Source organism: Emys orbicularis, chromosome 12 (genome assembly GCF_028017835.1).
Source record: "Emys orbicularis isolate rEmyOrb1 chromosome 12, rEmyOrb1.hap1, whole genome shotgun sequence".
NCBI classification, from domain to species: Eukaryota; Metazoa; Chordata; order Testudines; family Emydidae; genus Emys; species Emys orbicularis.
This window is the reverse complement of record NC_088694.1, coordinates 6,832,029-6,856,506: the sequence shown is the minus strand read 5'-3', so window position 1 is coordinate 6,856,506 and position 24,478 is coordinate 6,832,029. Positions and strand designations below refer to the sequence as shown.

Here is a 24,478-nt window from a genome sequence, read left to right as displayed (position 1 = left end):
GATTACCTATATGTGCAAATACCACATATATCTGGGTGTAACGTGTTCATAAAGTATGTGTTGTGTTCTCTTCCTCCAGGGCCGGGTCCACATAACATATAGCAGCCTACTACTATTGGCAGCTAATGGTTAGCTCCAGTAGTAGATGTCTGTATTTTGGTGTTTAAAATTCTGGTTTCAAACCCGACTGTTTACCTGTGTTGGGGATCATTATACATGCACAATCACGACAACTGTGCATGCGAATTGGGTGTCTCCATTGCTTCACTGACCTTTTCCAAAACCACAATATCCCTTTTAATATATATAGAAATCAAGTGCTGGGGTGAATTCAGATGTTCAATGATTGCATGAGGTTATCTGCAACATTATCACAGAGCAATTGGGCTGCATGGGTTTGTCTCATCCCAAAAAGGCCAAATAAGGAGTCATTATTGATGGCTGGTGCTGGCATGTGGGCAGAGTTCAAGTGAGCATACTGTGGGACACAAAATATTTATCCATATAAATGTCTCTCTAAATGTATGCTTAAATATAAATACAAACACAAATATAAATATGGAGAGACAGTTCTCCCACCTATAAAAGGACTGATCACATGTTCACAGAATGTTTTAGTGAATCCCATGCTGTAAAGGGGTTGGTCAAATGTGACAGCAGCAACAAAATGGAGGTGCTAAGGAGAACTGACACATCGGATAAACTCCAGCTGTCACCTGCAGTCAGCACCTCTTTCCCCCTCCCTGGCCTGGTCCTCTTCCCTTGGCTAAATGATGAAGTTTAAATTAAAGGTAAACCTCTGAAATTGAAAAGTAAAAGGAGGGGAAATGTTTTCAAAGGAGATGCTCAGTGGGTAACAAAATGTGAATTGAGATGCAGAAAATGGCAACAGCTTATTATTGTTTAGAGCAGTAGCTCTCAACCTTTTTGATACCACGGACCGGCTTGCTGTTTTCCTAAGCGGTGTCAGGGAGATCTCAGGGACTGGCACCAGTCCATGGACCGGTCATTGAGAAACACTGGTTTAGAGCATGAGTTTTCTCTGAAATGTTCGTAGTATTCCTTAGGGATGCATTTCACAGGCGCACACTGATATAGTTGCTGTGTCAAATGCTTGTTTTTTTCCCACCCCAGTAAAACAATTGTATAGGGGTGACAATGGTCAGATTTCAGGATTTTCTTGTCCAAAAGAGTCGTCTTTTCCTAGTTTGCTCGTACTCTGACCCTGTCAGAACTCACCCTTAAGCAGAATCAAAGTCAGGTCAGTATTTGAATGGAAGACCTTCAAAGAACTCCCAGTAGATGCTACAAGAAGTAATATTGGCAATTCTGCATGTGGCACTCTGCCCACTGACCTAGTACTGAACAAATGCTCCTGGATGGTTTTAAGAGGCTACCAAAGGTGTCATCTTTCAGGTGAGATGGAAAACTGAGGTCCTGACTACTCACAGCCACTAAAGTCATTTTTTTTTCAGCAATGGGGGATGTTGACACTTGTGTCTGGCCCAAATCTTAGCTCAGATAATGACATATTGCCTACCTCAGTCCATCCTGCAATTTTAGCTGGATAAAATGTTCTTTACTTCCTACATTCACCTCGTCTGTGGACCAGTGCTCAAGTTGTGCTAGAACACAGTACTTCTGGTACTTGCGTTGCATCACTTCTTTTTTTTAGGACTGGAGCATTGCTGTAAGTCTTTCTTTGCTTCACCCCATTGATGAATGAAGTGATTCCCCCTGTGCTTAGTTTGTAAAGCGTGTTAGGTTGGACTAGGACTCAGGCAACCTGGGTCCTTTTCCTGGCTTTGCCACTGATGTGCTGGTTGAGCTTGGGCAAGTCATTCACTCTGTGCATCAAGAGGATAACAATGTTGACCTCTTCCGTAAAATGCTTTGAGATGGCTATATAAGAGCTGGGTATTATTTGTATTCTTTGGGATAACTGGATATTCATGTGTAAGATATTGGGCCTCAATTCTGCAGAAACTCACACACATGTTTAAGTTTGGCTTCAATGGGACCGCTCCCATAAATCAAGTTAAGTGTGTGTGTGTAAGTGTTTGCAAGATCAGGGCTTAGTAGTTGAATATGCTTTTCAAATGCACAAACTTTCATCCTCATTCTGCTGGAAGAATGACTTTAAGTAAATATGTCCTTGTTCATGGCTATAGCTGGGCACTGATCCCTCTCAAACCTGTACTTTATAATGCATGGACGTATTGTATAAAAGGGAAGGTTTATTCCTTCTAAAATTTAATTCCAGTCTTGTCTCAGGGGTGCCATGGAGAATGGCCACTTATGCATGGGGCAGACATTGTAACTATCCATTAAAGTCCTGATTTATTCCAAGTAAAACATAAGGTAATTCAATGTAAATGATGCATCATATTTTGTTCTGAATAACCCACCACTGCTTAGAAGTCTCATGAAGAAAACCAAGCAACTGATGCAGCCTTGTATACCAGTTCCCTTGACCTTGTTTTTTTCCCCTCTTAGTAATTATTTTGGAAATGTCCCTATTCTTACCTCTATGAACAACAACAACCAAAGGGGAAAAAAAAGTTGAAAGTGGCGCATTATCTTTTAAATGACATATTTAGCCAGTTATTCAGACTATAATGAAGCTGCTTAATGAAGTCAATGTCCTTGAAAGTTCTTCATCAATTTTTTTCTCATCTGTCAGCATATCTACTTGCCGACACAATATTAATTAAACACAACATTTCCTGAAGTGTTGATGTGAAGTCCCATCACTGATAATGAACAGGTTTAGGAAAGTCACATCCCAACAAAATTACTTTTTAAACCAGCCTTATTAAGCAGAAAATTAGACCTAAATCACCCTACAACAGCCTCATTAAAAGCCACTGATCCTTGGCTGCTTCTATGTTCTAACAACTTTAATTAGCAAACTGCTAGTCTATCTGCCATGATAAATGCTATTAATCTTACCTTTCATTTGCTTTCTCTTAACCTATCATTTGCCAACTTCGGGGAGACACACGCTTCCACCAGAATTCATTTTATTTTGTCTAACGTCCTTGTGAGGATGAAAAATATTCTAGCTATGGGTTAAACATAGTTATGGGTTAAACACTTCCCTCCCCCCATCCCCCGCAACCTCCATTGCCTGGGCCTCATGATTTGTAGTTCTCTTGGATGGTGGAAACAAAAATATGGTCGTTATGTTTCTTGAACTAGTAAGTATGTTTTCTAGCAGATACTTTGAACTTTAACTTGTCAGGCTTTGGTGGTAAAATAGTTACTACAGATCATTTCCCTAATTGTTACTATGTTTAAAGTTGGTAATTGTAAGGGACTCTGATTAAAAAAAAATCTATCAGGGAAAACACTGTTTTAAAAATATCGCTGCACTTTTGAATTCTAGCAACTGAAGCTGTAACCTATAAGTAGCTTTTATACAGTCTGACAGCTTCACAGCTTCTTTAATATTTGTTCATAGAATCTACACAATATAGCAGGACAAATAACATACTGTGTTAGGTCACTTTCACATTATATTAGTCATATGTACACATAGAATGGCGTACAGAAGACTGTATTTCAGAAATCTATTATTAAGTACCATGCGCTCAGATTGTTTTTTCTATCTTACATATGCAATGTGAGAGGCCTTTATTTTTCCAGTGTGTGGTAGTGGTCTTAATCTAAATCAGAGCATTTTCAAGATGGCATTTTCACTGTTCAGTTGTGATAGATAAGGCTGCTTGATTTTCATGCCATCTATCCCATCAGCCTCATATCACAACCACAACAGTCACCACGTACAGTAGCCTCTTCTCCAGCCTGACCTCATCTATTTCATGTCTTGTATAAGACAAAGTCAGGCTGCTCTTGCACATCTGTGGTGTCCACAAGGCTTTCGGTGTTCTTTGGATCTCTTCCCCAAATGTAGGTCTTGGTTCAAGAAAGCACCAAGGCACCTGCTTAAATCCCAATTGACTTCACTGGGACGTAAGGCATGTGCTTAAACACCCCTCCTGAACAGGGACGCTTTTCTATGTCAGGTTTCAGAGTAGCAGCCGTGTTAGTCTGTATCCGCAAAAAGAACAGGAGTACTTGTGGCACCGTAGAGACTTAACAAATTTATTTGAGCATAAGCTTTCGTGGGCTACAGCCCACTTCTTCAGATGCATAGAATGGAACATATAGTAAGGAGATATATATACATACAGAACATGAATATGGCTACTTCCACCTTTTCATGTTCTGTATGTATATATATCTCCTTACTATATGTTCCATTCTATGCATCTGAAGAAGTGGGCTGTAGCCCACAAAAGCTTATGCTCAAATAAATTTGTTAGTCTCTAAGGTGCCACAAGTACTCCTGTTCTTTTTTCTGAGTCAGTCTCCATTCAGTCCCTGGTCTGATTCCCTCTGCTACCAGACCTGCCTTAGAGTATCTATGCTATGGAGGCTATACATGTAGATGCAGCCTACACCAATGCAAGGGGTTCTTCCATCTGTGTAGAAACACCACCTCCCTGAGCGATGGTAGCTAGGTTGATAGAAGCATTCTTCGGTTGACTTAGCTGGCAAAGCTATGGCTCTCAGGGGGCTGTGGATTTTTCACACCCCTGACAGCTGTCTCTATGTCAATCTAACTTTTAAGTGTTGGCCAGGCCTTATAGTTGTCCTGGGCAGCGTCACTTTCTCTCTCTGATAGTTTGCACCATGTCTTTGAGTGGTGGCTGAAACTTTGCTTTGTCGTTTTTCTGGTGTTTCCCATGTCATTCCATAATTCTCTCTGCATGACGTGCAACATCTACACGGTACGCTTTTCACCATATGTAATGGCTGTAGAACTTCTTTGCAGTACCCCTTCCAGTTTAGGAGGTAAACTTTTAGAAAGCTTGCAAGCTCAGTTTACTTTGAGTATCGTATTAATCTCTTCATTATTTTCATCCCATCCTATTTAGTGGTTATACTGTTTGCCCATGTTTATACACCTTTCCCCAGTTGGCTGCTTTAATGATAGCTGCTTTCAATTACAGCTATCGTTGCCAATGTTATTCTTAGTGCTGAGGTGTTACTTTTTACTGGGTCCAGCTTACTATAAATGGTGAGACAGAATAGTCTAAGCTCTTATCTTTGGGCTTGGTCACACCATTAGACCCTTACTGATTTTATTGGTCTACGACCTATACCTGAAGTGGTTGAATCAGAGGCAGAACACTCTGTTTATATTAGATTTCTGAAATGATTCCTCTGTAACAAGATCTTCTTTTCTCATAGGATTTCTTTGTATTACAAATTTTTTGAGCTAGTTTTCTTCTCACACGGGCACAAAAACATACAGCCCATTCATTCATTCACACACTTGCCGAAACATAAATAAATAACCCCTCTCTAAAATAGCCAAGCTGCTTTTCCTACAGGAAGAGAAAGGGATTGTTATTGGTATTTCTGTTTTTCAATTCCTGGATGCTTCGATACTACGGTGATGGTTGTTATATAAAAACCCAGACAGGTAAAGAGAGAGCTAGAAAACTGAACTGTGTTGAGGAAAAAGAAGATTTAATATTAACAATAGGTTTCTATTCCACCACCAGATCTATTCATGCCTTGATTTAAATCTGATTTGGAGTCCTTCATAGGCAGGCTAGAGCTGGGTTTAAATCAAAACCCTGGACTCAAAAGCCCACAAATTTTGGGGGACTTTTGAAATCTGGATCTGAATTTTCACAGCTGGTCCAAACTAGCTCCCACATCCAAACATTTGGGGGTCAGATCTGGATTGAGATCCAAAACCAAAGCAAGTCCCTTCTCTGATTCAAACAACACTTGTCAGTCCAACAAATGGAGCAGTGTGGAGGGGGCAGTACAGGAAGCAGAGAGAAAATCAGCAGAGAAGCATTTAGAAAATTGTTATCAAAGAGCATCAAGCTTTTCTGTTACTGGATTGGTTAAAAGCCCTCCTAGGGTTGTGATGATATCCTGGACATCTCTATTATGTGGGACCACTTTCTGTTTCCTGAGTCCAGCCTCACAGATGCAGTCCTACCCACCTAAGGTAAATGGATAGTTTTTTTAGGTTGCAAACTGAAATATGTAGGATTTAAGGGCAAATTATTAGCATTATAACCACACTAACATCAATGGGAATCACATGCCCCTACAAAGTAAATGCCCCACTATTAGCAAATGCTTTTTGTTATTCTTATGGCTGAACAAATCTGCCCCATCTGTAAAATGGGGATAATGTAAAGTGCTTTGAGATCTACCAATGAAAAGTGCTATATAAGAGCTAGGTATTACACCTGGTGAAATTTTCCTTTTCATCTGTTTTGAAGAAAAATGTTCCCGGGGCCTTAGACAGTGACTCTGAGTTTCTCTCACTCAAAATCAATTTTCACATCATTTCTGAAAAGGCCTTTTAAATAAGAGGGGGGCAAACTTGTTTCTTGCAGAATGGAAGAAACTAAGGGCATGTCTACACAAACATTGAGTTCATGGCAATCTGGGGTGGGAATCTACCCCGCAACTAGCCTGCCATGCATAGTTGATCATGTGGACCCTGCTGATGTACACTAACAGTTTGTTAGTCTGCTTTAATCAACTCTCATTTCAAAGTGGGGTAGATCAAGGTGCACCAATCAACTGTTAGCGTGGGTTAGCAAAGTCCACGTGGACAGTTAGAATGTAGCAGGCTAGTGTGGGGTAATTCACTCCCCCCCTCCCCCAGTGTGCCGTGAACTAAATGTTCATGTAGAAGACTTAAAGGTTCAGGATCTAATTTAGCTTGCTGAATGGTACCCACATCGTCAGCTATATGTGGTGGTGTCAATGCAGGAAATCTTGGGAAGAGTGGGAGCATAGACATGGAAATAGTGAGGAAATAGTGAAAGAAAATTGCCTTTAAAATGTTGGCCCAAAAGGTAAATGTTACAGGCCTGCCTCTCCTCTCGCACCACCTAAATCAGGAGTAACTCCATTGAACTCAATGGATTTATACTGGTGTAAAAGTAGTGTAACTGAGAGAAGGATAAGGACCCTGGAATGGAAACTACTGGCTGGCTGTGGAGTGAAGGAATATATATATATATCTATATAAATCAAAATCCCACAGGATGAGAAATGGCAAAAAAGTGCAGGTTAGAAAAGAAAGGACAGACTATAGGGATGTGACTATGTAAATTAAAAAAGGATCACTATTAGAGATGCCTTAATATTCTCTTTATAAGAGGAAAAGGACAAGGGGATTGGTAAACCAGTAATAGCACTGACACCTCCACCGTGCATGAGTCTTCATAAACTGAGGTTACTGACTTCATAAACTCTTCCTTCTGGGGCAGCAGCCCTTGGGTTGAGTCATGCCCAAGATGCAGACAGTGGCAAAGGAGAAGCCCACTGCCAACACTGAAAAGATTAAAATAGTGTCATTTCACATTCACAAGTTAGAATCTAGTGCGGAGCCTGTCACTTCCCACATTGCAAGAGTTAGAAGTGACAGAAATGAACACACAAACTCGGAAACCAATTAAAAAGATGCATTTTGCCCAAGCATATTTTTACTTTCAGGCAATTTAAAAATTCTGGCCCAGATCCTCTGGTGTGGCTCAGTTGTGGTCAATGCAAGACCAGAGGGATAGAAAGGCAACAGGTGGCTTCTTTAAGCCACCTTTACACTCCTTTGATGGGGATGTTTGGGAACTAGCTGGTCTCCGGTGCAAGTTCAAGCTGCCTCAGATCTATAAAGGGCTGTTCTAGCATCAGGGGATTACTGGGAAGCAGGGACCCAGCCACACCCCCTTTTCCCTGGATGTCTTTGGTGAAAAAGATGCCATGGGGTGATGTGTGTGACACAGCACCAGTACAACGGCTTTATTCTACCCAGGCAGAGAGAGAGAGGAAAAAATGATTGTCAGTGTCAATATTATTGAAAAAGCAGTGATTACAGCAAACAGCAGCAAATCAACAAGGTCCTGGGTTCAAATATGTTGAGCCACTCATTCATTCACTGTCAGTGTACGGCTGGCGGTAGACTTCTTGAACTTCTTATGCCTCTAGCCACCGTAGTCAGAAACTAAGTAAAAAATAATAGGACGTTACTGAAACCCAGATGCTGCATATGAGCTCTGCTTATCTAAGAAAAAGAAATGAGAAAAAAAATATATAAACGTCTTTGAATTGACAGGGAGAAAGAACTATCCAACTACAAATATTTGACACATTTATCTTGAAAATCCTCCTTTCTGTAGTTTTGCTTCCATGGAAGCATCAGATTGCGAACTCCTTACTCCCCATGGGACTGCTTTTGTGAGTAACTACTCACAACTGCAAGTGAAGAGATCACAGCCTGGTCCTTTTCTGCTAACAAATTCCCATGAAAATCAAAAATAGGAAAAGTTGCCTCTCAAGAGATTTCTCCCTCCTCCTTCCCCCACCTTGTTAATGAAATAAAACATAAATGACTATTGGACCCCAGACCACTAAGAATGAAGGAAACATTCCATAAAGGTATTCTGTTGAAATGCACAGGAAAAAAAAGTATATTTTTATGTACTGCTGCAAGCAAGTCTAGCGCTTCTCTTTGCGAGGGCGGCCCGATGGAAGATGTGAGTAGTACAGGAATGAACTTGCCTATGTAGTGCATTCTCTTGGCACCTGTATTATTCCATACAGTGCCATATTTAATCACAAAGGAGAATGTTAAAGTAATAGAGCTCCTGTAACTAAAATGTTTTCTATTCTCAAATCTTTTAGAAGCTGACTGAGGCAGCAAGGGGGAAAAAAGCCAAGGGGAGAAAACTTGTTATAAGTAAAATTCTATTTTCTTGGACACTGGAAAGTATGTAAACTAACCCAGAGGCCTCCAAGTCAGCAGCCATTTTAACATTTTGCAAGAGATTTTCATCTTTTCCCCCTACAGCCTCAGTTCTTTTGTAAATACTGAGCATGCCCACTATGGCTGTCACTTGTTTAGTCTACTTTACACTGAAGCTGCCAGGAGATAAGAAATATTTAAGGCAGTATAATTCTCAAATCAGTGGCATAAGGATTTTTCCAGGACTTCTCTTGTGAATAGCACAATGCATTACACTGAATATGACCAAGTACTGAGTGATTCAAAAAAATGACAGTTCAAGTATTTGGATGCTGCCATTATGACGAAGTAGGAAAGATTAAAAATAACAAAAAAACAAAAACCAACAATCCAAACCATACACTGATTTTTTTAAATGAAGTCAAAATGATTAGAAATAGTTTCTTCATCAAAGTCCATGTTTTCATTATACTGTCATATTGTGCAGGCTAGAGCAGTTTTGAAGTAGTAGTTTGTAAGTATGTGCAATGTATTAGTCTCTAGCATCATCAAATTATACATTGTACTAGATTAAATGCAATTCCGTAATAGTCTAATACAAAAACAAACCGAAATGAAAAAGGCACAGTTCATGTGTATATATAAATAAGTTAGAGATACAAATCACACACATACTTTCCTGTGTGTTTATAAAAGTGTTTGTGAATATATGTTATATATCGTAATTGTGCACACATTTATATATGTGTGTGTGTGTGTGTGAGAATATACACATAGATATACAGAAACATAAATAGAGGTGAATTTATCATTTTTTCCCCCTCGATCGATTGGCCTGCCATTTACTGGAAGGCAAATAAATGATAATTTCCCTACTGGTATCACTAAAGAAGAGGAAACATTTCTACAGAATATACAAAAGTTCAGCACTAGTAAATTCTTACAAACACCATTACTCTGATTACTGTTTCTGCAGAGATATGTCTGCCTCATTGTCATTTCTGATACTACATCAAGCGGAGGCTGGTGGGTTCCCAGTGGTGTTGTCGCCCAGTTGAATATGACCTTTTTTGGGTGACCGCGTTCAGGTTCTGGTGGAGATTTTTCCTTCTCTTTTGTGAACATGTTAATAATATTAAAAATTATAGAGCCTAAAACGCTAAGCAAAGTTTAAAGCATGGAAATTAAGTAGGCTTTTTTCATTAGCTTTGCAACTTTTGTGTCATTTGTAGTAAAAATGAAGGGGGTAAATATCTTTGGATGTGGCAAATTTTAAGCCACATAATGGTGGCGATAAAAATCCATAATGTCAGTTGCCTTGTGGCAATCAGCAAACATTTCGCATTATGCTTGCATCTTAGGGTTTGCGGCCAAAAAACAGATTTGCCTCTGTCTCATTAAAATAACGAATGCAGTCCGAATGGATCTGCAATGATTCACTGTACGTCACACTAAATCACGACGCTTTTTGGAACCAACTGACTATGGCCTCATTACTTTAGACAAAAGTGGGCTTGGAGGAAAAACTGTGGTGATGTTTTTTTGCTCAGCCATGTTTTTCTCTTTGAAATACTTAAGGCAAAAGAGCAGATTGATTTTCCCATTGGTAGCTTATGAGGATTGAGTTATATTAAATCTAAAATTTTGTTTTAATACAGATAAATGAACAAAACACTAATGTTAGTGCAGGAGATTAGAGGTTAATCATATACACACATTTTGTTTTTTAAGGCTAATTTTACTGAACATGATTCATTTTGATCAGAGATTTAAAAATGTAACTAACTTGTTTAAAGGATACAGAAACGGAATTTTGAATTATTCTGTAAATGTAATAATTTTGAATACATGTTTGTTCTCATTCCACATTATGTACGTCCTTAGATATTTGTGGATTATCTTGTGTTAGGCTTACATCTTCCAGTTTCCCTATCTTCCATAAAAATGTAGCAGAAGAATACTGCAAACCAATTTTGTTGTCTTTATTTGCACAGACAAAATTATTAGACAAATGTTTGTTTTAGTTTCAAAATTAACATTTAAGAATGTAAGCATGCAGCTTTTATGAATTTGGAGAATAAATATTAAATCAAGTTTTAGTGTTTGTAGAGTTGATTAGGAATATTTTAAAGGTTAAATTGGATTACTTGAAAATGATCTGATATATATAAATAGAGAATTTTAGAAATTAGATTTTAAGAAATGGGCATGTGTTTATTGATCCATGAATACATTCCAGCTTTTTTTAAATCGGGGGAAAAAATTAACCACAGTCATGCTGAAAATCATATTTTGAAGATTACTCTACGAGAATGGCAGAAATATCAAATATAGATTTGAAAAAAATCAACATACAATAGTGTATTTTTCCATGTTGCTGGCTGATTTCTTTTATAAATGTATGCCTCAATTTAATGACAGAACACTGTACCTTGATACAAGTTGTTCTAGTTAATTGCAAGATATCTGCAGTTTTTAAATTTGAGTAACACAGGTTTCTAATTTAGTAGGAAAATATTTTGTTATATTTATATAGTGAATTTTATATTTCAGATATAATTTTTCTTGTATGAGAAGCATCCATGGTTTAAAACATCACAAATCCCTCTTTTTCATTTCCCATTGAATAGGATACTGAAGGGGATTAAAGACTAAAGACATATCACAAACAAATTTACATTATCAAAATTACTGTAATCAGTCTTTTCTACATTAATAAGGATTTAATGAAACTTTTCTGCTTTGCAATACCAATCATAACTCTGTCAGAAGACAGTGGAGTGAAAGCAGATTTGTAATTAAAATTATTGTTTTGTGCATTAGATTGTTTAAAAAAAATTGTGTTAACTTAGGATAAAACTGCTCTTTGGATGTTTCATATACTGTAAAATTACATGTTGGGCAACAAAGCACATGTAATAATAATGTATATTAGCTTTAATAATGCTGTAAAACCAAGCCTTTTACATTTGGAATAATGTTAATGGAAATGTATTTGTAAATTTATGCAAATATTTGAACTTTTCCATCTTAATGCCAACTAAACAATCTTGTTTCATTTTGCAGAGGGGATGCAGTACCTTTCTGTCCTGCTAAATATAAAAATCTCTCTGAAGCCACAACATTAGTACTATAGTTTAGACGACTTAGTTCATAAAATGATGCAAATGCTTTGCAGGCTTCAGTTCATTATTCTCTTTGGTATTGAATATTAATATGTAGAATATTTTACCCTGGTATCTACTAGTGCTTTGCAGGATGGTCTCTGTGCTAAGTATCCTACTGTTCACTTACTTATAACACTTCATAACACTGAATGCCTAGTTTTGGCCTTGTAGACTGAGTCACTCGAAATAGTCTGTGTTTTGGAAAAAGAGGCCAGGAACTTGCTATGCTGGGATACTTTGCTTCCAATAACTTAAATACCACTCAGCCAGGACACAGTTGGCAATACCTGGCTTGCTCTAAGTATGTGGAAGCAGTACATTGAGGCCTGCATCCACCAGTGGTCCATACTTTGTAACCATGGTGCAGGTCTAAAACAGTAAAGGGATAAAGGCTGTATAAATTTCCTGCTCCTTTTGATGCTTTTTACAATAAATAGAGTTGCATCGTATTGCTTTCAGTTCACAATTTGAGTTCTATAAAGCAATGGCTCCACTGCAGTTAGTAGAAGTTTTGCCAATTACTTCAATGGGAGCAGGATTGGGCCCCACACCCATTGCTTCCTTATAAACATCACTTCTACTAAAGACTTAAATCGTAGAAATGTATATGGAAAGAATGACTACAACAAAGATATAGAATTATAACTTAAATTGTGCTATGACTGACTGCTTTGGGAATTCAGAGAAGCCTGGTTTCTAGCAGAAAACTGGATACTCATAATGGTTAAAGGGTAGTAAAAGGCTTCATTACCTTTACTTCATTCTATAAGTTGTAACTGACTGGGTTTCAGCAAAGAGAATTAAAAGTAGACTGCTGTACTCTGGACTCCTCATCTTCAAACCTGTTGCTTCCCTGTATTTGGTTAATCAAGTTTTATCTTGTAATCTAAAGAACACTTCAGCCAAGATTTGACATTAGCAATGCAAATTGACAACTGTTTCCTACTCACAGTTAATAAGATTATACTGATTAGAAAAACATTAATGTTAGTGACTAACATTACATATCTTACAAGCGACAGATACTTGAGAACCATTTCCCTCTTTGCCTGTCTTTCTAAAGGTGTTTCACACCAGCTGCTCTTAAAGTTTGGAAAACTAAATGGAACTAGAAAACAATATTTTTTAATTAAAGCTGACATTCAGTGTATTTTCTATTAAATTAAGGAGAACAGTAATAAGATAATTAATAGATTCATACACACAAGCTGCATTTCAGTATTATCTGAGCATACAACACAATTAATATTAAAATGAAGGCTAGGCAAGATAAGAACAAGAGTATTTTAACATAAAAACGGGTTCTCAAAATTTCAAAATCCTCCTTTTGCACCCCCTAAAAATTGCTGAATGCCACAGATTTTATTCTCACATGGAATATAAAATATAATTTGAACTGAAAATTACATGAAAAGGATGAAATCAAATGACAATCTGTAGGATGTTGTCAATTTATTGCAAGGTTAACTCTGAAGATACTGTACCTGCAAATGCAATATTCTCGCATTAGGTATTATTAGAGAAGTGCGGACACAACCGGATTTCTTTCATCCAAAGTTAGGAATTATCCTCACTGAGACTTTAACAACATTACAAATACAAGATATAAATTTAACTGAAGCAGACACCTTCTGGTTAACAAGAAAACAGAAGAAGGGTTGCTTGCCCGTGTAAAAGTTTGTAAGTACTGCAGACACTGTTAGATGGAAACAATTTATCATAGTGCCTAGCTTTCAGACTAACCATTAAATAGTTATGGTTTACTCTGTTCTAGTTAAATGCTATACTGGTGCTATATGCAGGAAAGAAAAAGGAAATAAGTAGATTTTCTCTACTTCTAAGTTATAAATATACACCTTGATGTATATTTTTAGTCATGTCTTAGACGTTATTTTAACATTACTGTGGTGAATTCTAGACTTCTGTTTTTGAATGTCCAGCTTTTAAAAAGTACTTAGATACTGTAACCTTGCCACATTTCCATATGATTTTCTTGATCTTCTATGTTTGAAATTCCATTTTTATCCTACTGGGTATGAGAGCATTTAATTCAAAATTGGTTCTGAGCAGAGTTCTGAATATCTCAAGGTCCCTTAGAAAGTGGATATTTTAATCTGAGGATGGATATGACAAAATAAGGAAGCATTTTTTTACTGGAAAATTGAGATAAAAGTTAATCAATAAAATTATACCCAATAGCATTGTTCTACGATACACCTTATATCCATGGAGACTTCCTTAAGCTATCAGAAAGAGAAGCAATTATAAACCCCATCGTTATTAATGATCATCTCTGAATCAAACAAGCTTGTTTTTAATATGAAACTGTTAAATTCTTTATTCTACAGCTATTTTAATAAGAGTGGAAACTTAACAATTAAACTATTCTGCATTTAAATAACACCAACTGCTCCGTTTCCAGCGCTTTCAGCTAGAATTAATAAATGTTTATCATAAAATCATGCTTTAGTGTTAAAATTGAACCTTTGTTGAAAATCATTTCTGGCACTGACTCAGTCTGCAGAATTTAAAATGATTTTTGTATTTCCTAGTCGTTTTTGCTTCAGCAATGGTTCTTCTTGCCTTTAGTTTTGTCAGAAGTGTTTTAAACATACTTTTGTGTCTCATCTCGCTCTCTCTTTGTCTTGACACATAAAAACAGATAAACTGGTCTTCTGAAAAAAAAAAAAAAAAGGGAGGGATGAAGAAATAAAAATGGAAATGAGTAGAAACCAGTTTTAAGCATATGTCTGTACGAATGAGGCTTAATCACACACTTCATTTTGCAAATACAAAAGTCGTTTGGAAATGTATTAATTAAAATTAAATACTACAGACAAGCAGCTTTAGAGGGACTGCAGTCCTTGCCAAATTAGCATAACACTGGCGACAGCCATGGAAATTGGTTTAATAACCCTAAATAGTTACACCCCATTCCTAACACAAATGGCCATGGACAGGTCTAGCCCCTCAGGCTGCTATTGTACCAGTTTACGTGGTCGCTCTGACATTGGGTGGTGGGTATTCCTGTCTGAACACAAATCACAGAATGCACCTCAATTATTATTATATAATGATTTGTGAAGCATACAAGGCATCACAGCATTAAAAAAAATCCCAACAATTTAGGGACTAGCTACAGAGCTCACTTGGTAACTTGCACCAATGTGACACACTTGGAGAGAGCTTTTGGTTTAGTGATCACAGTGGGCCAAGCTTCTGACATAATATGGGATTAGGATTTGCAGATACAATAGACAACCAAGCAAATAGAATAGCAGTGATTTCAAACAATCGTTTATAGTCATCTCTGGCATGTTTTATTTTGTTCTGAGCATTAAACTCTTACAAAAATAACTGCTAAGATATCCCCTTCTAATAAAGCTGCAGCTTTGAGGACAAAGACTTTAGTCAAGTATCCAAATGCACAAACTCAAACCAACCTATCCCCAGACTATTTCTCTTTAAATGACATGAGTAAATCACTTCCCCCCCCCCTTCAAGATTTATGGGATAAGTATAAAAAAAAAAAAAAAGTATATTGAAATGGAGTTATCCAATAGTATTTTTAAAAACTGACTCACTCACCTAACTTCCACCAGTCTAATCCAAATGATGTTTCTTTACACCTTACATTGACTTCATCATTTATTTTGCTTAGACTGCCAACTGGTTTAGAGAGATGTAGGACAGAGTAAGTGGTTATTCATGTCTTTTATTTGTTATAAATACACTTTAATACGTTGAGTGATTTTATGTTTTGTTTACCAAAGATGAGCAATGACTTTGGAAAATCATCTGGAAAACCCAACCAAGTTGAGAAACAGGCAAAAAAGCAGGCAACAGTGTACAATCAAAATACTTTTGTCAGTCCAAGAATGGGTTCTTAACTTGAAAATAAACTAATAATTGTAAAGCTTCCATGGTTTTACCAACACCACAACAAACACCTGAGAGCTGATCAGATGGCATTTTAGTTTAATTCTTGGGCACTATTAGATTAATTTCCCCCTTTTTATAGGTGATTTTGCATTCTGAAAACATTGCATAGTTTTTACCCAGGTTGATCAATCCAAAGAAAACTCACTGAGATTTCCATTTCCAGATTTTCTCTCTCTGTATGGGTGTGTTTTAAAAACTTTGTTTAAACGGACCAAGAAACTTTGTGGGCCAAAGCAAGTTGATAGGCAAAAGTTATGCTCAAAGTTAATCCATTAACAGGCTGGGAAGAAAATAAAAAAACACTACAGAAAGTTGCAAGCAGCATGATTGCATTAAAAACCATGGAGGGGTGGGGAGCATATTACAGAATTTTAGCTAAGTGAACTTTAAAACGGCGGGGTTGTTTTGTCCAAACAGCTTTCAAATATTTCCCAATGAGAGAGCAAAAGAAATAGCAAAATACAAAAGAAAAAAAAAAAGAGAAACTTAACTGATGGTTGGAAGCCAGGGCTGATGGAGTGGGAAGAAAAGCGGACAGGCAAAAGAAATCAAGGTTTATCATGACAGTGTTTGCAGAGAGTGGAGGTTGTCCCAGGGAAGGCAGTGCATTTCTCAGGGCAGCTGGGCAGGGCTGTGCCCGAGAAGGGGTACACCGCTGACTGTCCGAAGGGGTTGAGTGTGGCAGGGAGAGGGGCGCTGAGGCTCTGCCCTTGGTTCAGATAGGCCACGAGCCGCCTCATCTCCTCCAGAGCCTGCGCCTGCATGAGGATGTAGTTCTTGGCCAGCAGCAGGGTGGCGATTTTGGAGAGTTTCCTCACCGAGGGGCTGTGGGCGTAGGGGATGACCGAGCGCAGCCCGTCCAGCGCGTCGTTCAGGTCGTGCATCCTCCGGCGCTCCCGGGCGTTGATGCTAAGCCGCAGCGAGCGCTGCTCCTTGGGCTTCTTCCCCAGGGCGCCCGCCTTGAGTTTGCCGTCCCGCTCGTACGCCGGGCTCCCCTGGGCCGGCTCGAAGGCGTCCTCCTCGTCCCCGCTCTGCTCGCCGCTGCTCTCCGCCGACTTGCCCAGCGGGTTGGGGTGGAAAGCCCCGCCGCCGCCCGCGTAGCCCCGCGGGCTCTCCGCCGCGCCGCGCCCCGGGCCGTAGGCGAAGGCGGACTGGCCGTAGCTCTGAGCCAGGGCCAGGTAGGGGTCGCTGCCCAGGGACTTCAGCTCGGCCATCGCCTTCTCGGGGAGGTCCCCGGAGCCCGGGAAGAGCTCGGCTCCCTGGGCAACACTCATGGGCGCACGGGGCACTTTCCCTGCGCCTTCCCCCCCTCCCCCGCTGGGGTCTGCGCCCCTCCTGCGCTGCGCCCCCCTCCTGCGCCCTGGGGGATCGCGGGGTCTGCGCCCCTCTCGGATCTCGGTCTGCGCCCCGCTGGGATCTCGGGTTTGCGCCCCCTCCCGGGGGTGTGCGCGCCCTGGCTGGGTGTCTGTGGGTCTGTCTGTGTCTCGTTCAGGTCTGGCTAGCACCGCGCTGTGCCCTGGCTGGGGGCGGGATATGAATCATCTCCTTTCCCAGCCGCCCGTTATATTACAGAGAGGGGCCCGCTGGGATTCACCAGCCGCCCAATCAGAGAGATCTCTTTAATTAATGGTATTGTAGGGCATTAAAACACAGGCAGGAGAAGCCAAGGTAGCGCCCGGCCAGGGACGGCTCCTTAGCCACGAAGCCAGTGTGCTTCCCCCCCAAAGCCCGGCCGTTCCCCACAGCCCGGCCCTGGATGGTGTATTTATTTTCAGGTGGAAAGGACAGAGGCATGTTCAGAGCTTGCCATTTGATTGTGCTTTGAACGGAGAGGCGCCCGTCTGCCCACTCCAATAAACACGTTCCCTACAGCAGCAAGGGTGGCAGCTAAACATCTGTGAAACTCGTCAGAGCTCTGCTGGGTTTCCAGGATAAACCCTTTGCAACTTCTGCTGCCCGGCGGGAGCCACGTGGGACCTCCCAGCAGGTCGGCCCGAGGACTCTCTAATCACTACCAGTGTGACAATCCGTAGCTGCTCTGTGATCCCTTCCACACGGGCACTGACCTAGGCTGGAGTGCTCTATCCCGAAAACCGGGACCCACACGCTTCCTTCCTCCGGGCTGCGGCTTGAGGGATGTACTTAGATCTAATCTCCTTCCGGGAGGGGAAAGATCGCTCGGTGCTTGTGCAGTCTGGCATGACAACAGAGCAGACAACGGTGCGGTGCGAGCTCACACTCGCGTTACAGGAGGAAGCTTAATGGAGGGGATCTTGCAGACAAGCACTTGCTGTCCAACTTTTCTTTGCAAAACCAAGTCACGATGCTGGGGCCAAACAGACACCCCCTCTCCCCCACCTCATTAGGAGAAGGGAGGCAGTTGAAGCGAAAAGAGGAAAGTTTTAATGAGGCATTTTGTTGGTTTTCTGCTACAGTGGAAAGTTTGTGGTGGCGAGATGCAGCCCCTTGCATTATGCGACCTTTACTTAAGTTTAATTCCTGTTTTTCCTCGCTCCACTTATCATCTAGTGCCCCCTACCACTTTTCTTCAAAGTTCACAGGAGAACCGCACACACTTCACTTTGCAAGGCTTCTCCATGCCTAGCAAGCTGAACATGTTTCTGCTCTTAAAAATATCAGCCCCATAGAAAGGCGCAGTGGTTATAACAAAATCCAAATGCACAGCTGAGCCTATATACCCCGCCCTCACATAAAATCCCAGACCAAAACAAAACCCAGGAGCTGGGGTGTGGGAGTTGTGAGTGAATATTTTAAATGGTCTCCTTCCAATATTTTAATATAATACAAATAATCACTTACACAGTCTGCTTTCTGTGAATTGTCCCTCAGACATGCCTATTGTGGGAAGGGAATCCATGGCTGGGGTCTGGTAATAATAGGTTATGGAAGCTTCCACCTCTCCCTCACTGGTGTGAATCCAACTTGGAATCATTAGTGAACCAAAAGCATTACCAGCTGACGGCTGTACAGTAGCCCCTATTAAATAATTTGGTGATCTAAGTCCAGTCCCTCATGAGGACAGATGTATCTATCACAAAAGAGAACAGGGCACTTGTCATAACTGACACCCTCTGGGGTCTGATCATTTGGGCATAATACATGCAACTCCCCAATGAGATTAATAGGCATTTTGCCTGCATGAGGGATTGAAGGATCAGACCCTTGTGTGGTAATCTCAGAAGAGGAGCAAAGGAGTGAATGGGAATGGAACATAACATACGAACATAAGAACGGATGTACTGGGTCAGACCAAAGGTCCATCTAGCCCAGTATCCTGTCTACCGACAGTGGCCAATGCCAGGTGCCCCAGAGGGAGTGGACCAACAGGCAATGATCAAGTGATCTCTCTCCTGCCATCCATCTCCATCCTCTGACAAACAGAGGCTAGGGACACCATTCCTTACCCATCCTGGCTAATAGCCATTAGTGGACTTAACCACCATGAATTTATCCAGTTCTTTTTTAAACGCTGTTATAGTCCTAGCCTTCACAACCTCCTCAGGTAAGGAGTTCCACAAGTTGACTGTGCGCTGCGTGAAGAAGAACTTCCTTGTATTTGTTTTAAACCTGCTGATTTACTACTGATGGAGACTGATTTACTCTTTCAGCCTTACCACAAGTCTCTCCTGGTTGGGATTTATGCCCCCTGTTAAGCAGTATGGAGGAAGGTTACACCACCACTATGCAGATTGTTCTTACTCTAATAATAAACATAGGGCTTCAGCATTTTGTTGGGTTTAATATGCAGGTGCTGTTGGTGGCCTGTGATATGCAGGAGGTCAGACTAGATAATCTGGTGGTCCCATCTGGCCTTAAACTCTGTGACTTGCAGTCTACTACTGTCAGACCAGCACGATTTCCAAGCAGTAACATCACTTTAATTTCTTTGGGGTAACGTGGTTGCAATGATGAACCAGGGGAAAGAGATGGCAATGTGGCCTGCAAAATTGGTTTAAAATATCTAACCTCACTGGAGCTGTGAGGGCTAATTTAGGCCTTCTAAGATGGACACATTGAGTTCCATGCAATTTACCATGGGGGAAGAGTTCCTAAAAACATACGTTTTTGTTGTAATGTGTTTCAAAAAGGGAGTCTTTAAGCCCAAGTCCAGGCCTGGAGCTGCACCCTGTCAGCCAAATGCACAGACTTCAACCCCCACGGCACTTTTTGTAAGACACAAGGGGTTCCCCCCAATATTCTTAGCGCAGAATCACCTCCTGCAGCCTTCTATGGTAGAGTGTGTTGCCCTGCCACCTGCCGCTGCTGCCTTCCACCTGAATGTCTGTGGTTATTCCTGTATATAATTACACAACTGGTCTGATGTACATGACTGATATGAAGTGTGATTCATAAATGTAGGATATTATTCATTCAAACTAACTATAATGGGTCAAAATCATTCCTAATGTTGACTTTAGTGAAGTTACACTAAGAATGTATTTAATCCATCCATAACACCCATAAAGAAAATCAAATTGCATCTATCTGTTTTGATACTTCTTTTATAAACACAAAAATGCACAGAGATTTAGTCCATGGAGTTAGACCATGGCTCATTAAGGAAGGCACCTAAACAGGATTTTCAAATTCTGAATTTGGGTGCTCAGCACTTAAGTGTCCATTCTGGGCACCGAAATTTCAATGTAAAACCTCAGACAATGTTTGTATGGGTATCCATGCCTGGATTCACAGATTCAAGTACAAAAAACAATGTAAACTTATTTGTATATCTACTTTATCCTAATACACACATTAATATTGTTACAAACGCACCATTTTGTTGTATGACCCTCTAAGTTAGAATTCAAGGATAAGATCAGACTTTTTTGGTGGCTCACACCAAACAGAAGGATACAAAGAAGGGCATACACATCTAACACCGGTGGCCTTCAGGCTCCAGTACATGACCCTCATCCAGCCTCACTGTTAAGTTAAGTTAACTGATTGGAGGATGAAAGAAACAGTCAAGAGTTTTCTCTTCCAGCCAGACCAATGTAAAGAAGCATTCACAGGACATTATCTTGAGAAAACTGAGAAGTAAACACCCTGAGCTCTGTCAAACAATCCACAGAGAAATCGGTACTTTGTACTTGGTTGTGATTTGTTCAGCGTGTGTGTAGAGTTGGTGAGGTCATCTTGGCTTAGGAGAAGATGGCTGATGGCTGAGCATCCGCTGTGCCGAGAGAGATTTTCAAAGCAGAGGACTTGTCTATTTTGATTTATTTCATGGATTCACTACTAGTGTTCATTTTGAATGCAATAAAAAAACCAACAACCCTGATCTTTGCTGAGTTGGCTGGTATTTGGTGGCCTCATTGTATCCAGCTGGAGGGTATTTGAAGGCCATTGCATTTGGGGGCTTTGAAACCAGGGCTGACTTCATTGTACACACTGTACAAGTAGTCACCTAGGGCAGCAAAATGCAAGGGGCAGCGACATGTTCAATACCAGTTTGTATGGGTGAGCACCAGTGTTTCCTCGAATTTTTCCCACCCATGTGCGGAATGAATTCTGTGATGTGCACCAATAGGGAGGTGATGTGTAACACATCACCTTCGTATTGGTGCACATAACAAAATTCATGTGGCGGGGGTGAGGCCAAGGGGTTTGGAGTGTGGGAGGGGACACAGGGCTGGGGCAGAGGGTTAGAGGTGCGGGGGGGGGAGGGCTCCGGCTGGGGGCTGCAGGCTCTGGGGTGGGGCTCGGGATGAGCGATTTGGGGTGCAGGCTGCCCCAAGGCTACAGTGGGGAGAGAGGACTCTCCCCCAGCTCTCTCTCCCCACAGCAGCACCTGAGCTGGGGGGGAAGAGGCACATTTCCTCCGGCTGCGGCAGGGCCGGGGCTGGGTTGGGGCCAGGGGAGGAACACCTCTCCCCCTGCCATGGCAGGTCCAGGCCAGGATTGGGTTGGGGCCGGGGGAGGAGTGCGCGCCTCTCCCACGGCCGGTCCATGGGCGGCGCTGGGTTGGGGCCGGAGGAGGGGTGCTTCTCCCCTGGCTGCGGCAGGTCTGGGTCTGGGCTGGGCTGGGGCCGGGGGATGGGTGTCTCTCCCCCAGCCATGGCAGGTCCGGGGCTGGCGGAGAGGCATCTCTCCCTGCCGCAGCCCTGAGTGCCTGTGTGGTGCTTAATAGGCTACATAGAGGGAACTTAGGTGAGCACTGGTATTATTATTTATTATTTGTATTGATGTAGTGCCTAGGAGCCCCCGTCACAGAGCAGGACCCCCCTGTGCTAGGCGCTGTACAAACACAGAACAAAATGATGGTCTCTATTCCAAACAGCTTGCAATCCAAGTATACAATGAGAGACAGATGAATACAGCTAGACAAGGAGTGTACAAGAAAACAATCCAACGGTATTGGTCCCCGTGACAGGCAGTGGTTTTAGGACACCAGCTGCTGAACCATTGTCAAGTTTTTTGTAGTAAACATGGCAAGGAGAATGTTAAGAAGGGTTTTGAAGGAGGAGAGTGCGGTGGTTTTGTGGATGACTATGGGGAGCTTCTCCTATAGATGAGGAGCAGCATGGGAGAAAGCACAAAGGTGCTTGTTTGAAAGTTTAATGAGTGGGTGATGAAGGCGGACATCTATGGTCCATCGGAGGTGGGAGTCAACACCTCGATAGCATATAAGATGATTGGCAGCCCATCCTCACGTTACCTAAGGCTTTGAAAGTGAAGACAAGTAGCTTATGTCTGATGAGATGGAGAAGGGGATGCTTGAGAACTACTGAAATGAGGAGACAGTGTGGTATTAAAATAAAGAAAGCAAACCTGTAGTATGTGATGAAGGAGCAGGCTTTGCTTGAGCTATCCATTTCTTACCTTGCTTGGATTTCTTTTTCTGTGACCTTAACTCTGAAATATCTGTGTTTGTAATGCTTCGTTTTGGAATAATTACAACATCCCTGGAATGTTTTATACCTCTAAATTACTGACACATATGCTCAATCTTAATTCTGTTTTAACAGGGATTTTTAGCTGGGAATAAATAAAAGTAATGAAATTAAATGAAGAAAAGGAAAATGTTAATTGAGTAACAGAACAAAAAGGCCTAACGGTGCTATTGATTAGTGTGGAACAGTCTCCCAAGTGGAAGAAGCAGAAGCCCCCTCATAGCAAACAAAGCACTGACCCGTAGGGCATCAATTCTGAAACTTTTTGCCCTCATGCTCTACCTTTATCAAAGCATATAATCAGAGGCTGAACCTTGCTGTGTGCTGGAGGCATTGTTCAGAGAGATCAGCTGCGAATGAGATCATTTGACACCTTTCAGGGAGATGGGTGAATTTGTTCCTATGGCCAGGCTAACCCAGATTAATATTGGAGACTGACCTATCTCTGCAGGGGAAGAGAGGCTCAAAGAGAAACAGGATGGGGGATGGGGGGGACAGAAATGAGGAGCAGGGGGCACAAGAGCTGAAGGTGAAGAGGCTGGGGATAGGGGTTTCCCTCATGCCGTCTCCTCCCCATTCTGTTCCCATTGCATGCTCACCATTAGTGACTCTATTCCTCCTTGGAGCCACTGCCTAGTTCCACTTCACTTCATCCCATCCTTGCTAGCAAGGCCCTCCCTGAGACAGCTGGTGGCCACCTACTCCTTTGCCCCTATTTGTCCTCCCTAGAGGCTTCACACTGCCTGGGCACCGGTAGATGGAGCTTTGAGCATCGAAGAGGAGAGACAGTTTCCCTGCCCTCAAGGCCAGCAAAATGGCTGCCTCTGAGTCCAACAGCTGGCAGGTGTTACTGCAGGGGAATTCCCGCTCATTCCCTGCAACATGCATGAGAACAATTTTAGCTGGAGCTGGAACTAGCTCTTGGGGGAATTTGTATTTGCTGGGCTTCAGAATTGTAAATAGAAGGGTAATAAAAGAGTTTTGTGCCCCAGCCAGACACTGTATAGGCCTATGGCCTGGCCCCAAAGCTTGAGAAAGGAGATAATCACTCAGACTAGCAAGGAGGAAACTGAAGTAACCGTAATGGGAGGTAATAAGAGCACAGTGAGTTGAGGCTGTGAGCAGATGGAATTCTCGATAAGGCAGATGCAACCAGTATGTAAAGGTGGAAATAGGAGGTTATTTGTTTCAGTAAATGACAGCTTGGGAACAAAGGGGACACCAAGCTTTCTGCTGCATGTGGCATGTTTTCACCAGGTCCCTACAAAGTATAGTTTGCATGTCCTTTTCCCATTACCTCCCCTTCCCTTTTGTGCTAATGTGAAATGACTAGCTTGTCTCCCTTCCTTCTCCTCCACATTATAACCACCAACACTAAGATACACAATGACACATGCACACTCTCTCGTGCTAGCAATATTCAGGCACTCAGAGAGCTAGGGTGCTAATTTTCTCTGTGAGTTTTAATCCGAAGGTCACTTTGCTACTCTTTGTGATAGGTGTACAGGTAAAGCTTCACAATCCTGTAGGCCTAGGAATGTGCATGTAAACATGGAGCGTGGGTAATAAAAGGACAAACGATTTCCTTTTTACTCATCTCCCCTCAGCTCACCTCCAGAGTCTGAATCTGTCGCAGTTTCTGCATATAGTCTCTCTCTTTCACT

At 41.5% G+C, this 24,478-nt stretch overlaps 1 protein-coding gene across 1 annotated transcript; it reads right to left on the bottom strand.

Annotated features, from left to right (window-relative positions):
• Nucleotides 1-16,448: 16,448 nt before the first annotated feature.
• BHLHE23 (basic helix-loop-helix family member e23) lies at nt 16,449-17,174 on the bottom strand. The gene has a single exon (XM_065414989.1). The coding sequence runs from the start codon at nt 17,172-17,174 to the stop codon at nt 16,449-16,451; it is 726 nt and encodes a 241-aa protein (XP_065271061.1).
• Between the last annotated feature and the right edge of the window lie 7,304 nt (nt 17,175-24,478).

Excerpts from the sequence above, each read along its gene's own strand:
- BHLHE23 (XM_065414989.1), bottom strand. The coding sequence starts at position 17,174 with ATGAGTGTTGCCCAGGGAGCCGAGCTCTTCCCGGGCTCCGGGGACCTC.